Raw genomic sequence first — 17,463 nt, forward strand, 5'->3', positions numbered from 1 at the left:
CAATATGACATAGCTTCTTTGCTTAGCAGTAGAAGCAAACCACATATTCTCTAATGGTTGAGACATTAAAACTCTGATTTATTAGTTTGCTATAGCTTCCTAAGTAGTCTGACTATTGCTCCTGACCTCCAAATGGCAACTGATCCAGCCGTGAATATTGTACAAACAGGTTTGTTCTTGGAATGAACTTAGCAGGCCCCAGGCTGTCCTCTTAGCCAGAAGGTCCAAGCCCAGTGCAAAACTATTCCTCTGTTAATCCTCATTTTTTCAGAGGCCAGGAACACATGCTAGTTCACATTAATTTCTGAGGATCAGCGGAGCTGTGGTCTGCTCAGGGACTGCCACTCAATGACAGGGACACTCATTTAACTAGGAATTCTGGTTTTGGGGAGAGGAGGAGTGGGGATTAGGGGACAGGTATTTTTCCCTTTTTTCCATGTTTGCTCAATCTGGAGCACATAAAAAATTCTCTATGTTTTCTTTTTGTTTAATTTTATAAATTGCCTTTTTTTTTGTGCTGCATTATCTATATAGCTGTCACATGGGAACTATGAATTTCTAGCTGTAACTGGGTATAAAGTACAGAGACTGATTCTGGTCCTTTCTGAGACTGCATTAAGGACACTAACCCTTTTGCCTTTTCCCACTGTGTTACTCATACGGCATATAATAAAGACAGTTAAATCAATGATTCTTTCCCTTGGGGCTGCATCTCACTGTTTTCTGTGCTGCAAGAAGGGCTACCACACTTCTGCACGCTTTACGTAAAAAATAAATGCCAGCAGAATGATCTACAAGACAACACAAGGACTTCTGTAACCTAGCTCTGCCTACATAAAGGATAAGTAAGTGGAACAGAACCAGAAACCAATGCGAAACCAGTGAACCTACCTGCAGTCTTCGGATTTGAATGTCTGAGAACTTCCTGACGCCATCGACAGAAGGCACCAAACGGTTGTAGAGAGCCTTGCAGAATGAAACAAGGTAGTTAGTTCGCACTGCTGGCACACCCAAAACGTCTTGGCCAAAGCAGGCTGGGCTCAAATACCTCATAAGAAAAGGCTCGTACCTGGTCAGTCTGAGTTAGTTCATGGAATATACGTGCGTCGACAGCAGCAGCAACCAGGTTGTTGGCTGCAGTGATAGCATGGATGTCACCAGTGAGGTGAAGGTTAACTAGAGGACAAAAAACATACCAGTTACTCTGCTGCAATTTTCATTTATTTCAATTCATCGTAGACAGATGGAGAAAGAAGTATTAATAGCAATGTTAAAGTCGATGAGGGTGGAGTGGGAGAGATTGCTCAGTGCAGTATGTGGAAGAGAGGAAAGAATTTCTCTAAAACAGAAAAATGCCTCCCCCACATTTATGTCATTTTACAAACTTCCAGAATGAAGCTTCCAAGTAAAAAGGTTTTTTGTTCATGAACACAGTTCTCACAGGCTCCTTGACACCTGAGAAGACCAACGGTATGGCACATTTGCATTGCTCCTCCTTCACCTTCCTTCTGACCCACTCTCATTATTTGCACTACAGGTTTCACACATACATTAGCTGAAGCTGCTGCTGCTGCTCCCACAAAGATATCTGAGCTAAACTGAAACTAGCAGCCTCGTGTCGTGCTAGCAGTAAGAGCTGCGGTTTTGCACAGAGCTCTGCATAAGCTAACCACTCAAACACACAGTATCGTAGGCAGAACGTGTAGACCACGTACTACACAGTGACACTGCTAGTAGTTTTCTTGGTTCTGTCTCATTAAAAGATAGTTTGAGTGGGTTTGTCTACATGAGTTATCTGGCTGCACTGTAGCTATACTGACAAATGGCTTGGAATATATTGCTTACATGAGAAACTTGCACTATGGCAGGGGAGTAAAAGGTGTGGTTAAAACAATCCTTTTCCTCTGTAGCAGAGCAGCAAAGGAGGAAGATGAAAAGGGGACGTTAGAAAAGGTTCTATGACAGAAGACCTTATGATAACATTTTGTTGAAGCCTTGCTACTGTGGTCTTAAAAACAGATAGTTGTATTGGGTTTTGCGTGGCAAGGTTTGGTAGCGAGGGGGCTACAGGGGTGGCTTCTATGAGAAGCTGCTAGAAACTTCCCCATGTCTTGACAGAGCCAATGCCAGCCGGCTCCAAGATGGACCCCACTGCTGGCCAAGGCTGAGCCAATCGACAACAGTGGTAGTGCCTCTGGGATAACATATTTAAGAAAGGGAAAAAGTTGCTGCGCAACAGCAACTGAAGCTGGAGAGAGGACTGGGAATATGTGAGAGAAACAACTCTGCAGACACCAAGGTCAGTGCAGAAGGAGGGGGAGGAGGTGCTCCAGGCGCTGGAGCAGAGGTTCCCTTGCAGCCCTGGTGAAGACCATGGTGAGGCAGGCTGTCCCCTGCAGCCCAGGGAGGTTAATGGTGGAGCAGATATCCACCTGCAGCCCAGGGAGGACCCCGCGCCAGAACAGGTGGGGATGCCTGAAGGAGGCTGTGACCCTGTAGGAAGCCTGTGCTGGAGCAGCCTTCTGGCAGGACCTGTGACCCGTGGAGAGAGGAGCCCATGCTGGAGCAGGTTTGCTGGCAGGACCTGTGACCCCGTGGAGAGAGAAGCCCATGCTGGAGCAGGTTTGCTGGCAGGACTTGTGACCCCGTGGGTGACCCACGCGGGAGCAGTCTGTTCCTGAAGGACTGCACCCTGTGGAAGGGACCCACACTGGAGCAGTTCATGAAGAACTGTAGCCCATTGGAAGGACTCACGCTGGAGAAGTTCATGCAGAACCATCTCCCACAGGAAGGACCCCACGCTGGAGTAGGGGAAGAGTGTGAAAAGTCCTTCCCCTGGGAATGAAGGAGCAGCAGAGACAACGTGTGAGGAACTGACTGCAATCCCCATTCCCCGTGCCCATGTGCCACTGCAGGGGGGAGAAGGTAGAGAAAATCGGGAGTGAAGTTGAGACCAGGAAGAAGGGAGGGGTGGGACGAAGGTGTTTTAAGATTTGGTTTTTATTTTCTCATTATCCTGATCTGATTTTGATTGGCGATAAATTAAACTATTTTCCCCAAGTCATGTCCATTTTGCCCATGATGGTAATGTGAGTGGTCTCTCCCTGTCCTTATCTCGACCCATGAGCCTTTCATTGTACTTTCTCTCTCTCCTGTCCAGCTGAGGAGGGGGAGTGACAGAGCAGCTTTGGTGGGCACCTGGCACCCAGCCAGAGTCAAACCACCTGTCACGGTTTAAAGCTGGGCTGGCGATTAAACCTGCGGCAGATGCCCTCTGTTATCCCCCCCTCCCCCCAGAGGGAAAGGGAAAGGGAAAAGGGAGAGAGACAAGCAAGGTCAAGGGGCCTGCCCGGGAGATCCAGTTTTTAGGGATTAAATGGCAAGATGGGCGTCGCCAGATCCCGTTAGAGGAGACTTAGCTGAAAGTAAAAATCACTGAAAGGAAAATCGGTCTGGTTTAGGCCAAACCAGGACATTACCACAACAGCTAAAAGCAGAATGCAGCTAGTCATACACTGATCATAAATCCTAATTAGCAAATGCTACCTGTTGTCTCATTCTAGATAGATGCAACAAGAAGCGATTATTACTACCTTGGTTCTGCAGTATGAACTCAAAAGTTTTTCACTTGCTAATCTTCTCCTAGGATGAAAGCTGCATGCAGAAATATCCAATGATGTATCGAGGTCATTACTGTAACTAGTGACTCCAGATACTTTGATTTTACGACACGCATCAACTAAAACACCCCCACAAAATTATGTGTATTTATACCACATGGGTCATACTTAAGAAAGCCCTTTCAGCCGGTTTGGTTCCAAGAGTGGGGCTGTTTCCCACTGCTGCACACAGTCAAGTATTTTAGCTCGTCTTATTAACACTCCCAAACAGGAGGAGATTATTTTTCCCGTCACACCTATCATTCACACATGTTCTTGACACCTGACTAAATCAATATTCTGCCTCCTTAACATTTTTATCTCTTGTAGACTTGCTGCATTAATTGGAATGAACAGCCTTTTTGATCATTTCTGCTTTTCTTCCTAGAATTGTCCTGTGTCAATCTATAGTGCACAAGACAAAGGTAGAATTATACAGGCAATTACTTTGAGAGTTGAGACAAGCACAAGAGCACGTGCTACACGTGCCTTTCAATTCCCTGCCTCCAGACATGGGATTTTACTTGTTTCCAAGTCACGTCAGAAATATGCTACAGTGCCAGTCCCCCACTGGCTGAGGTCTTGGCATTACTGATTCCCAACTTCCCTTTTCCCATTTTATGTTAGTAATCTAAAACACAAGTATACCAAAGTAGCTCACAGAACGAGTTGGTGACCACTGCTGCTGACAGAACTTAATACACTTCCAAAACTTATTAAGTCATTATCACCTTCATTTCAGTGCTAGGAAAAAAGAGGCACAGGATGTACTTTGCTGAAGAGTATGCAGCAATTCAAGGTAGAGAAGGGGAAGGAACAGAGGAACTGGGAATGCCCAGTTCTATGAAGTTCCCTGACCACACAAGCACCATTCCTAAACAACCAAAGCTGTTTGTTGTTTTGTTTTGTTTTGTTTTGTTTTTAAAAAAAACAACCTTTGCTGAAATCAAGCATCCAGTTCTTGGGTGTGCTGCACAGGACCATAAACAAAAAAGACTTCGTAAGTTATCTGACTGCAGTGTCTCTTCAAGGCCTGTGAGCTATGTATGCAATGAGGCTTTGTATAAAAAATTACCTCTTCCATGGGGATAACTTGACAATAGCCACCACCTGCAGCTCCACCTACAGAGAGACAATAGTCAAATCATGAAAATAAAGGTCTCTCTAGCATAGAGTGGTATTACATCTGTTTGCTTAATGGCTTTAAGAAGGCAGCTACTGTGGAGCAGCTTAGTTTAAATCCTAGCACAGCGCTTGAGGACAACACTGAAGAACTTACCCAAAATTTTTCTTTCTTAAAAGAAATGAGAATTATGTAAAATTGTAACTGGGAATTATGTAAAACTACAATGCAGCAGAATAAAATCTCTAAATGCCATCTTTCCCCATTTACCCCAATTGCAAGCGACAGAACAGCTCATACCTTTTATACCAAAGGTTGGCCCCTGAGAAGGCTGCCGAACACAGGCAAAGACATTGTGGTGAAGGTGTGCTCCTAAGGCTTGAACAAGACCGACAGTGGTGGTGCTTTTCCCCTCTCCCAGGGGAGTAGGAGTTATCCTGCAGTGAACAAGCAGACAGACACAATGAAACCCTTGTAGTGGGTGAGACACAAAACACAGGGATAAAACAGTCACCCAGTGATTGCAGTTAATACCAACTCAAATTCTGGAATGGCTCAGACTTCAGCTAACCTTCAGCAATTCGAAACTGGAATGAGATTGGCAAATTATCACGTAACTGCCGAAGACTTTCCTCTGAAACAACTTGCTAGTTACTGTTGAAGGCAGGCTACTAGACTAGGAGAACTCTGACTACAATTCAGTCTGCCCTTCATAACCTTGACCTGCAGAGCAAAACAATTAACCTCCAGAAGAGAAATGTTAAACTACATTGCCACTATTTGCCACAAGAAATAAACCTATTTCCAAAACCACTAGATTTTCACAGTGTGATTTACTGAAACCCAGAGCACCCCATATAGCCACCTTACCAAAAGACAATACAACAACAAGCCATGCTAATAAAATTTCTTTTCACTTTGACGTCATGTAAGCGATGCCTCAGTTAAGGAAGTACCTACCCAGTAACAACAACGTATTTGCCATCTGGCTGGTTCTTCAGCCGTTTCAGAGCTGACAGATGAACCTTGGCTTTAGTTTGGCCGTAGAGCTCCACCTCATCAGGGAGCAGGCCAACTTCTCTTGCAACTTGATCAATGGGCTTGAGTATGCAAGACTGCGATATTTCAATATCACTTAAAGAAAGAGAGCAAGGTCAATTTATAAGTCAAAGAATTCTCACAAATTCCCCGCTTCTGGACAGCATAAGCTACAAACTCCCAATCTATATTTTAAAAGGGAAGCTTTAACCCTTCCTCGTTAAATGAATCAATCCCACTGATACTGGCTACAAAAAAAACAAAACAGAAAACAAACAAAAGCAACAAAGAAAAAAAAACCCAACAACAAACCCCAAACAACATCTACCACCTCTGACCCAAGAATGCCTTTTTGTAGGCAAAGTGTTATGCTCCCTTATGGTATTCTGTATATTTTTCAAGTGCTCCTTGGGGACTCAACACCAACAACTCCTACTTCAAGATGCTAGGTTTTTGCCATGTCAGACTGACAGTTTTCCAAAAATACAAGTGTCTTGCTATTTGCTGAATCAGCAACTATCTAGCTGGCCGAAAGAGTCTGTGGAAGTCCATGTTTACACCCTAATATTATCAGGATGACCAAAGCCTACACTTTGACCCATGTCACAGCAGCACTGCAGGTTAGCTCTGCTTCCTTAGGAAGGCCTCACAGTGTTTTCTCTCTACTTCTCTCCAAACTTCAACGCCAGCTACAGCCTACATACGTGTATGTCCCGTATTACGCAAAGCTTGGGAACAGAAGTGAATACTATACTGCATGAATATTGCCAGTGGCTTCATTTGAAAGCAGTACCTTGGAACAGGCATCTTTAGGGTAAGCTGGTTATACTGGACATTCCATTTTCCAGGCTGGAACTTCTCCAGAAAACGCTGCGCACTCTCCACTGTGCTCTAAAATGAGCATGAGAATGCATTATAGCAACCACTACTGTATGAACCATGCTGGTTAACAGACAGACTCAGAAAGGTTTTCCCCTCCCATCTGTCTCAGTTTGGGATTGACACAAAGTGCTTGGATTAAAGCATTTGCTAAAAACCCAGAATGATATTTTGCTCATAATTATCTTAAAAAGAAAAAAACCCCACCATATCTATCTATGCATCCATCCATCTATTCATCTTCCTCCCAGTGTCCTGGATTTTTTGAGGTGTTCTGTACCAGCAGGATTTCCTAAGCAAAGCAGGAAACAGAGGGAGCTGGCTCATACTGTTATTCTCCTCCTTTTTATCCAATCACCCTACAGATAGTTTTAGAATTACAGCCAGAGCTCTGTAAGACAAGTCTGTTTCTCCCTGTGTTGAGAGATCACACGCGAAAAAAAACAGCAGCTCTCTGTCCTAACATTTTCTTAAGGCCCATCTTCTTCCTCAGTTAAGTGAATCCAAATTGTTTGGACTAGAAGCTGGAAATCCTAATTAGACCTCTGTAAGAGCAAGAAGGAAGCACCAGTTGCTTTGATAGTGTGCTGATGGTCAGCAGCAACATACCCCAAAGGCAAATATAAAGGAGACTATCAGCAGTCTCACAGTCTGCCCACGTACCTGCATTAACATGGCCACAGTCATAGGCCCAACGCCACCAGGAACTGGGGTAATGTAGGAAGCTTTTTCCTTTGCTGTACTGTATGCCACATCTCCTACAACTCTTTTTCCACTGGCCTTTGTGCTGTCTGTGGATTTAAGGAAAAAGGAAGTTACATATCACATTTCACCAAAACACCAGAGAAGGCAGCACTGGCTGAAGGTGAAGTCCTTCCCTTTGTTGGAGTAAACAAAACAAAAGCTGGGTACCCAGGAAGCTGTAACAAAAGATAAACGGTTAAAACAATATAACAAGATGAAGCTGTTATCATCACACTTCACTCAGAGAGTATCAACAGCTCACACAAGTATCTTCCCATTAAGCACCATTTATCCTCAGCCAGATAGATGTCCCTTTCCTCGAGGATGCAAGTATTTTCTCAGTGTGACATGGCCCACAGAGCAGCCTGAAGATGCAGAGGGACCAAAGCACCGATCAAGTCTTACGTCTGTGCAATAATAAAATACAAATGGGACACACAATAGAGAGATCACCTGAACCATCCTCTCACAGCTCCTGCTGTATTGCTCTGAAGAATTAGTACAGCTTCCAATTTGAAGGAGATATAAACCAATGGTCTAGAAGAAGTGAGAGAAGAAACATGGTTGACTTGTTCTAAAAACTCAGGTTTACATTTGCTCTGTTCCATTTTGGAGGAAATCTAGGCCTTACTATTGGATAAAATCACCTGTTTTTACAGAAACTGAAGATAGAAAGTGCTGAGTTTTTCAATTACTCATTGCCATTCTAATGATGAACCAGCAAATACTGAAGTTCAGAGATCAGAATCTTGTCAAAACAAACCTCACAGGTGGCTTAAAAGAGCTCCAGTAGAATAATCTCATTTCTCTCCAGCAAAAAAATTGCTATATCCTGCTGCACTACATGACCTGACAATTCAGAAGCACATATAGAACTTTTCTCCAGTGGTGACCTTTAAGGTCACCCATAAAGAGAGAAAAAGACAAAATGCATTAGTAAACTAGCAGTCATCTAAGGAACTTGCTGATTATAGACAGAGCATACCAAAAAAGGCAAATTTAAGTGTCTCCTGGAGTGCCCAATCCTTATTTCAGATATGAGGACTCTAGGGAACTTTTAAGCAGTGTGAAAACCTTAAGATCGATTTTAATGTTGTTACATTGAAATATTATATTGTATACAATAAGTGTATCTTTGAACAGAACACAATAATTTTAACGTATGTTTGGTGAGGGGGAAGAGTGGAAGAGAAACTAAACTCCCGAACAGCTTATTATGATACAGCTGAAGAGGGAACAAAAGCAGCTCCTGCCAACACTAACTTTTAGCTGCATTGTTACTGACAGTTACCAGCTTGGATGTTTTGCTGCGTTTGTGTTTTAAGCAACACTTCTTTTCTCTGAAGTTCAAAGCTTAAACAACATCACAGCTGTGAAACGGTGTTTCTACAGCCTCTGCCAGCTTTGCTGCCTGAACTGCAGACCAATCTGGCCTTCCAGCCTAGAGATCAGTTTAACTAAGGTTGCAAAAGGCAAATAACAATCATGTTTTCTTCCAAGGGTGCCAAGCAGGCTTACCAGCCACCCTGGCCAGGAAGACTCGCAGACCTAAGAACGAAGAAGACAAGTGATGAATTAGGCATTCCAAACACAAACAGCCTAATCTGTTACACAGCCACAGAGATGAGCACAAGCCAAACAAACCCCCAGTCCCTGCCTCTGCATCCACACCTCATGCCAAGCACTGCTGAGCACAACTTAGGAGCTATTCAATTACCTTTAAAATATTCTTTTGAAGCTCACATACAGCACTTTCCACCTCTCCCCATAATTTCACCTTCTCAATGTTCATCACACCACTCTTAAAAAAAAAACCTATAACCACTCCCAGTGTCTGTGTCTTCTTTGGTCCAGTAGGTTCTCTAGCCAGCTGGAACCCATGAGAGAACATCCAAGGACTTTGAGATCAAAGAAGTGAAGGACATGCCTACGCATATGGAATGCACAGGTATGATTTTCTCCATCTGTCTCCAGAAATAGTTGCACCAGAGACAGCCTGAGTGCAGCTTTTGGACTAGAGCTAATTCACAGTCCTACTTCACCAGACAACGGCTGGGAATATCCACATGACTTCCAAGCAAGCTTGTGCCAATGTACGTGCAACTGCAACACGTTTCTGGTGGATATATGACTGCAAACACATGAGACCATAAGTGACCTCATCTATAAAACATGGGACCACCTGCTTGCAGTCTGCTTCTTTTCCTGGACACCACTGGGAAAGGTATTTCATGAGGGATCCAACGCAATCTGATCTTACAGGCCTGAGATGAATCCCCCCTTGATCCCCAGCACATGAAGATATAAGCAGAGCATTAAGTCAAGGCTTTCTATATCTTTCTAGCTCCTCTGATGTTTGAAGAGCATGGCACCGAGATCCACAGAGGCTGATCCCCTTTTGCTGCTCTCATATGCCACTGTTCAAGGTTCCTTGTTGGCTAGGGCTGCAAAAGCCTATAGCAGAGGAGAACTTTGAACAGGATTGCTTCCTCCATCAGGACTCAAGAGAGGGACAATCCAGAGACTGTGCCATCTCTGGTAATATCCTCTGCCTGCACTGCTCTCCCTTCCTGTCAGACAGCAATTTCTGCAGGCCTGGAATAAGGCATTCAGAGTATTTGCTGGTCTAGCCCTCCAACTGCAGCAGTGGGGAGAGAAAGACAAATACAATCCGGTTTGGAAAGAGAGTAAGACACACTTGTCTGCTCTAATACAGGTTTCAGGAGATCCTCTCTTCCTCTCTCTCAACCTGGAGGCCTAGAAGAAATTCCATTCAGCTGTACTACACATGAACACAAAGCCAGATGTGCCCAAACTGCCTATTCTGGCCTCCAAACTGGCAGCCTTGGGAGTATACAGGCCACCCTCCCCTCAAAAGCACAACGCTGCATTTATATGGCACTACATGGATATAACTTTCTTTAACTCCAACTTGGCAAGCCTGCATGAAGTTAATGTCCTGATATGTCAGATCATATTAGGATTTGCCTGTATAGGGCACCCCGACTTGCAAAGTATAGGCATATCCAGAGACTACCATGTCCTCCAGCTGCAAGTCACATCTACACCTAGGAGGCACCTAGCTGGGTGCACTAACAGCTATGGTAAGATGTATGGCAACTGTGCTATTTCTCCCCCCGTCACCTTCAAAGCACCATGACAGCTAGCAGCAATATTCTATCTATACAGTGAGGTAGCTGGAGAAGCTGGCAAACTAGCTGCCATTCTTTCTGTAGCATTGCGATTCCCACAATTCTGGCACTGATTTCCCAAAAGATTCATCTGAAAACTTTTTTGCTGCCTGTCAGAAGGGAAGAAAGAGGCAGGAAAACTCAGCAGCTTCAGAAAACCACAGAAGAGTCTGTGGCATTCATCATTCTGAAACCTGACAATTTCCATGGTACCCTATCAAGCCCTCATTACTGAGTCTCACAACGCTATTAAGCGTACTGCCGTGTAACACTGACTAGGCTGGCTCTACAAAAAGCTCAAATCTCAGCGCACTGCCTGAAGCAGACTAATTGCAAAGAAACAGGGATGTGTCCTCAGAGATGCAATTCACTTCAAGCCTGAAAAAAGGTCATAGCATCATATGTCAGAAACACAACGGCAGTTTTATTTACAACATGTTAGCGGGGGTGACTCCAAGGCATTCTGCTTCATGCAAATCAGCAGTGACCCTGGGGGTTTTGGCAAATTGCCTAAGTTTGGGTAGCTTGGCACAAATACATCAAGCAACAAACAGCAACAGCAGATGACTTTTAAATTTTAATTAGACAGAGGAGTAATGTTTTTAAATGCAACTCAGTGTCATCTTTGAGGAACAAGACTGCTGAACAGAAATTTCTTTACATTCCATTAAATAATGGCAACAAAATGACTGATTAATTATGAAAACTACCTTTTAAAAGCCTTGTGGGTGTAGCACAGAGATAGTTGGATGGTGACTAATTTTCCATATCATTCAATATCTGTAATTTGGATTTAAAATGAGATGAAAACAGAAATTGTCAGACTGTCTGTTCCTCCTTTATAATGAAGAAGTAGCTAAGTGAAACTCTACTCTAAAATCCATTATGTTCAAGCACCTTATTCTATGCCAGAGCCACTGTCACCAATACTCTTGCAGACGCTGCTTTGTCTCAAGACAATAGCCATTCAAGCCTAAGAAGTTAATGTTGTGGTTCAACAAATCCACAGCTACTTTAAGAGACCGCTTGCCATTTATGTATTTCAAACAGAACAGCTTAATCAGATCTAACTGCAAAGTAATGACAGCAAAGCTGCACGCTCACAAGGGACAACAGCAGCAAGACTTCACTATGTAGTTGCAGCAAATTACATGGATACTCTTTTGTAATATTTCCTAGGCCTCCTCTTTACTCTACTGATCACCAGCCTCATTGAAGGCAGAAACAAAACTGCCACTGCTCTGCTTTAGGACAGTACTTCACACCAATCTTTTTTTATTCCAGCATCTTCAGAGGTTGCCATCATTACCTAAGACAGATTTAAAAGAGAAAGAAGTCCGCATTGACTAGAAACACCAAGGAAACAGTATCCATGTACTTACTTAGCAACTGCATTTATATACAAATAAACACATCCCCACTCTTTATACATTACCCACGCACCTGGCACATGGTTAATTCCACAGTCTATTACGATTGCACCAGGTTTGATCCATTCACCTTTTACCATTTCAGCTTTACCAGCTGCAACCACCAGGATATCAGCTTTACCAACCTACAAAAAAAAGACAAATAAACAACTCTGTATCACACTGGCAGTGCGAAAACGCAGGGCTGCTTCAGCAGCAACTTAGATCAGCTTCAATGGCAGTGAACCTGTGTGCTCACCCATTGCCATCGAAGGGAAGGAAGGGCATCGTCAGCAGTTGAAGGTAGCTCACAGTTCCTTGGCAAGCATAAATTCCCGCAGCGAGAAGTTCTGGCCTATTTTCACGCTCCTACCCTGAACTGTTGCTAGTCAACACTTCACAAACCTCCTTTGAACTCCTCCATGATTCCCAAGTGGGTCACACTGACTACTTTTAGATAAAATTACAGCCTTCTGCATATTCTTATCTTCCTCCCTTCAAATATCCCTGCATATTCAGCTGCTCTTTTCAATGCTAGAAATATACCCAGCACTCACCAGACAGCAGCCAAGAACAACCCCTGCACAGAACTCTAAGCAGCACTTCACTTGTGGCAACACTGCCTTGTGGTTTTTACATCCAGGACTGTGTAACGTGCAACTCCACGGAAAGCTGACTGTAATTCAGCACTAATATTCGTTCAGACAGTACTCAGTAAATCACAGATCTGGTCACAAAGCTGGTGCTAGAGGCTCTGACTAAAGCTCATTGTCCGTTCTTGAACTGCTTCACTCATGTTTGCTTAGGAAGCTGCTATCCCTTGGAATTTTTGCTCTTAATCTTCAAGGGAGATTAACTATTTTTAAGATTTCACTAAGAATTAACACTTCAATCGTTAATCAACCTAATGACAGTCTTATTGAACAGCAATGTAACGGCATGAAGCATTGCAGTGTTTCTGATCTTCCTTCTGAGTTATATTCATACACACCTACTCTCTTTTCAGCCTTAATACTTGCCTACAGAGCCTGGCAGTGTTGATCACTCTACGAAAACCAAGTAGGTGGCAGCACAGCAACACACTATTTCTGTCACTCTCACTGCTAAAGAGGAAAATGGTACCAACTCCCAGTCATAGAAAATACACTGGGGGAAAAAAAAAAAAAATGGAGAAAACATTTGGTCTAGCATTTCCCAGCCATTAAAGCAAAAGACCTCCTGGGCTTTTCAGGAAAAAACAAAAACATATGCTGTCTTGCAGGCCACTACTTGGAGATTAGGAAGCGATGATTAAATTCTCAGCACTTTCCCAATGAAAACAAAAATAATAATTTTATTGTTATAATTAAAAGCCTCTAAACAAGGGCCAAAAATAATCAGGATCCTATTCCAGCAGAAGTATTTACAGAACCATCCAATGAACAGGACTGGGAACTGTTTGAGATGAAAGACAACCCAAACCCAATGACTTAGAGTAGCAATACACTGAGTAGCAACGTGTAGCAGGCAGCACCGGCTTGCAGCACATAACTACAGCCTCGTGCTTCCATCTCGTCCTTACCTCCTCAGCCAGCGTTGAGGTCTTTGAATGGCAAGTGGTTACCGTTGCGTGATTCCAGAGCAGCAGGTCATGCATGGGAGCACCAACAATCTTACTGCGACCAACCACTACAGCTCTTTTCCCTGCAACCTGGATGCCTGCACCACAGAAAGTTAGGAGAAAGTAAAAAAACAGGTCATTGTGCGTTCTAGTACAAACTAACTCAAATGGCTCTGGAGTCTTTTGGTCAGCTTAAGTCTGGCTCTGGTACTTCAGGCTACTATTTTTTCTGGGTTGTGTGTTATAGGCAATTGGAGTTGGGAGGGACCACTTTAAAACTAGTTCTTTTCCTATCTGAAAAGGCAGAGATGACATGTGGCATCTGAACAAAAGTTTCAATGTGAAGTGCAGCCTTGCAAGGTGCATAATTTCTCCTCTTACTGAAGACTACTGCACTCATGAATAATAGATGGAAACCTCCTTACCTGTCTGCCTGATAAGTTCCATGCATCCTTTTGGTGTACAGGGAATAAAGCAGTCTCCAAGGTCCCCTCTAGAGAGTTTCCCAGCATTGATGCTACTTAAGCTGTATTTTGAAAGAATAAAGGCCAAATAAGATTCCCAGCCTCATGATCACCGGTCAAAAGGAGGAAGGAAAAAAAAAAAAAAAAAAAAGAGGTTTCTTTGTGGAGCAGCTGTCATGCTCTCCAGGGGTGAAGTCAGCTTACCCATCTACGTCCTTCTCAGGTGCAACAGCATTGGTTATTTTTTCTGTATTGATAGGTTTATCAGAGTCAAGTGGCAGCTGCACTATAAAGCCATGAACAGCAGGGTCTCCATTCAAAGAGGCAATGCACTTGAGGACCTACAACAAGTAAAGACCAAAAACCTAATGGCCGATAAACTGAAATATGACAGATGCAAGAGAATCCTATCTGGATTAAAAGACACACAATATGTTTAGTTTTTCCACCCAAGAGTATAAATGACTCACATTTTTTATTTTTAGAAATATACTTGTTAAGAGTCTCTAAATTTTACATTGTGGTGGTTTATTTTTCTTTTAAAAACATAAAAATCTCAGTAGGTTCCAGTTCTTTTTCAGGAGTTAATATCTATGGGCAAGCAGTCTTTTTCATAAAATGAGAGGGCAAATATAAGTTCATCTCTTGAGCTCAAAACCAGAATGATGTATTTTTTCATTATTGCCTATGGTACTTACCTCAGCTTCTGTTGCTGTGTTTGGCAGTTTTATGTGATTGGCAGTGATCCCAATCTGCAAATGAGAACACCCAGAAATTATCTGATTTCTGAATTGACATCAGAGATTGATCTGGCTATTCTCTCAATCCAACCCAGCCTTAGCTGAATTCTGTCACATTTCCCAGGTCTGTCTCCTGTTCCTGCGGCTACAGTCCTATTATTTGGAAATACCACCAATGAAGGAGAAGAAAGATTAGTGCTTTGCCTACTTAGTTTCGTTCATATTTCAATCACCCCATTCACCTTTTGACATAAACGACATCTTGGCTTGACAGCATACTGCCCTGAAATGCCAGCAGAGGATGCCAGCTATCACCTAGGGAAACAGGGACTCATCTACATTCCCAGCCCTGCTGTAGCATGTAATGTACCACTCAGTGAGAGATGCAAGGCAACTGCAGGTACAAGACATTCAGGGAAGATAAGCACACGGCCACAGGTCAGGAAAGACAGAGCATCAGCACTTCAGACACATGTAATCTAGGAGATGATCCGACAAAAAGTGGCACCAACCCACACGGCTGTTACCGGAGTACCCCACCTGGCTAAGGGTCATGTTACACACCTATACTACTTTCTTACAACATGGAATTCAGACCAACATTGGTTTCTCCAAAACAGGCAAAGCTTAGACAAAGCTATTCAATTTGCATCTGTTTTTACATATTCAGATTTGACCTAATGTAAGAGGGTAAAAAGAAATATCAGGAGTTGGGCATTACCTCAGCAGCAGCTTTCAGCTTCATATTAATGTAGAGGTTCGAATCATCCCGATTTCCAACCTAAGATTGAAAAGACAGTTGAGTCACACTGCAGAGTAGAGACCCAGTGACAGGCTGAGATGGGCTTAACCCTTCGCTTCCTTTGAGCTACATCAAGGAGACAGAGGTATTCTCGAACAACTGTAAAACATGCTGATACAGGATATAAGTAGCTGGAGCTAACAGGAAAAGTGTTCTTTCAAATAAGAGGCAGCTAAAGACACGTTGTCTGATCTCCTGCATAAATCCTATTTACACCTGTTGAAAAACCTTAGAAACACAGTGCTCTCCAAAGCAGAAAATACTGCCTGCCATCTCATCTGAGAAAGTTACATCTCTAGCTAATTAACATGATCAGCAGGTGCTGATAACATCCAATTATCTGATTAAGGCTTTCAGAAAAGTTGGGCCTCTTTGATACCCAGGAATCTTAATTTTATGCACATATGTACACCTTGATGGAGAGATTTCTTCCACTGCTGTTTTATACCTTGAGAATTTTTTTGCCAAAGAAAAAACAACAAAACAATAACAAAGTGATGCACAAAGAGAAAGCAGCAAGTGGAACAAATGCCTGTAGTTTTTGGCAGTATTGGGTGCTCACAGTACAACTGCATTTCAGAAGACTGCTTGCATCACCCAGCATGTTTTGTCAAAGGTAATACTCCTTGTAACCATAAAAAAAAAAAAAAGGAGGGGCAAATAAGGAAAAGCTGATAAGCAAACCCTTGAAAACCCGTTCCCCGGTACTTGGGAGCTATCCCTGGTTCTCACACAGATTACAAGCTGCAGGGGTGACTGCACTACCTGATCAGCCAGCATACACTGGTTCTTCTTCCCTAAGGTTAGACAAAGGGCCTGTCTCCCCTTTAAAGTCTGCTGGATTTAGGAAAAGGTATGCCTCATACAGGGCAGAAAAGAAGGGAGAGAGTGGGCGTCAGGAGATGTCAGCAAACAGACCACGTATATTGTGCAAAAGAGGACATTCCTGACTACAGGAGAAAAAAAATCAAGATTAACTGACATTAGTTAGTTGAGCTCAGAGGACACCAGATAACCTCTCAAGAAAAGAGCACATATTGCGTGGGGTGCTATATATCAGAAATATATCAGTATTAGGAGATGAACTCCAAGCCCAGACTGTTTGGTAGCTTACCAAAGTGTCAGAGAGCCAAAGCGCAAACAGGTTGTAAAGGACTCTGCGACAACCCAGGACTGAAGAGAACACAGGCCAACCAAGAAAAAACTCCAAGAACACTACAAGACAGCAATTTCTGAAGACAGTTTACAAGGTCAGCAGTTCGGCAACTTCCATCAAAGCATCCCTTACTAAATTTTAAATAAAAGACCTTCCTCCTTCCTTCTAAACACCTGAAGACAAGTCTTCTGTAGAGTTGATCTTCTTAAAGCTAATGGAAAAGAAAACCAGAAAAAAAAAAAACAAACCACAAACAAATTTGTTCCTGGCATTGAAGAGGAGCATGGTCTTTGTGTACTACAGTGGTCTTAGCACTCGAATCGAGAGACAGGCACCAAGAGCTCTTCAGGAGCCCAAAATACTGACTAAGGACAGAAGTCACTTCTCTAAGCAGCCACTTTCAGTCCATCAGTCCTTTGCGGCCACAGAGTTCTTTCCTGTTACACGACACTTGCTACTGCTAGTCACCTTCTGATCTAAGCACAAAGAGTTTCCATTTTTCGTAGCTGCAAGGAAAAAAAAAAAATCACCTTAATTCTGCCATACACAGGCCAAAACCCTGTTACTTATGAATACTTTTGTCCTCCGCAAGCACTTCTGTGTAGACTCTAGCACTTACTCACAGTTCTGAGAGACATCAAATTCAGCAATGGGATTT

General features: G+C 43.1%; 1 protein-coding gene across 1 annotated transcript in view; it reads right to left on the minus strand.

The window, feature by feature from the left end:
* The window catches only part of MTHFD1 (methylenetetrahydrofolate dehydrogenase, cyclohydrolase and formyltetrahydrofolate synthetase 1), a 44,295-nt gene that overhangs the window by 18,497 nt on the left and 8,335 nt on the right, over window positions 1–17,463 (minus strand). Inside the window, exons 3-16 of the mRNA XM_068398722.1 lie at window positions 15,569–15,628; window positions 14,806–14,859; window positions 14,312–14,448; window positions 14,069–14,169; window positions 13,605–13,741; window positions 12,078–12,189; window positions 7,363–7,490; window positions 6,614–6,711; window positions 5,743–5,916; window positions 5,083–5,219; window positions 4,735–4,781; window position 4,362; window positions 1,070–1,176; window positions 892–966 (exon numbers count right to left, since the gene is read on the minus strand). Coding sequence (XP_068254823.1) covers window positions 892–966; window positions 1,070–1,176; window position 4,362; window positions 4,735–4,781; window positions 5,083–5,219; window positions 5,743–5,916; window positions 6,614–6,711; window positions 7,363–7,490; window positions 12,078–12,189; window positions 13,605–13,741; window positions 14,069–14,169; window positions 14,312–14,448; window positions 14,806–14,859; window positions 15,569–15,628 — 1,368 coding nt within the window. The remainder of the gene's footprint in view (window positions 1–891; window positions 967–1,069; window positions 1,177–4,361; window positions 4,363–4,734; window positions 4,782–5,082; window positions 5,220–5,742; window positions 5,917–6,613; window positions 6,712–7,362; window positions 7,491–12,077; window positions 12,190–13,604; window positions 13,742–14,068; window positions 14,170–14,311; window positions 14,449–14,805; window positions 14,860–15,568; window positions 15,629–17,463) is intronic.

The sequence above is a fragment of the Nyctibius grandis genome, chromosome 4 (genome assembly GCF_013368605.1).
Source record: "Nyctibius grandis isolate bNycGra1 chromosome 4, bNycGra1.pri, whole genome shotgun sequence".
Lineage (NCBI taxonomy): Eukaryota > Metazoa > Chordata > Aves > Nyctibiiformes > Nyctibiidae > Nyctibius > Nyctibius grandis.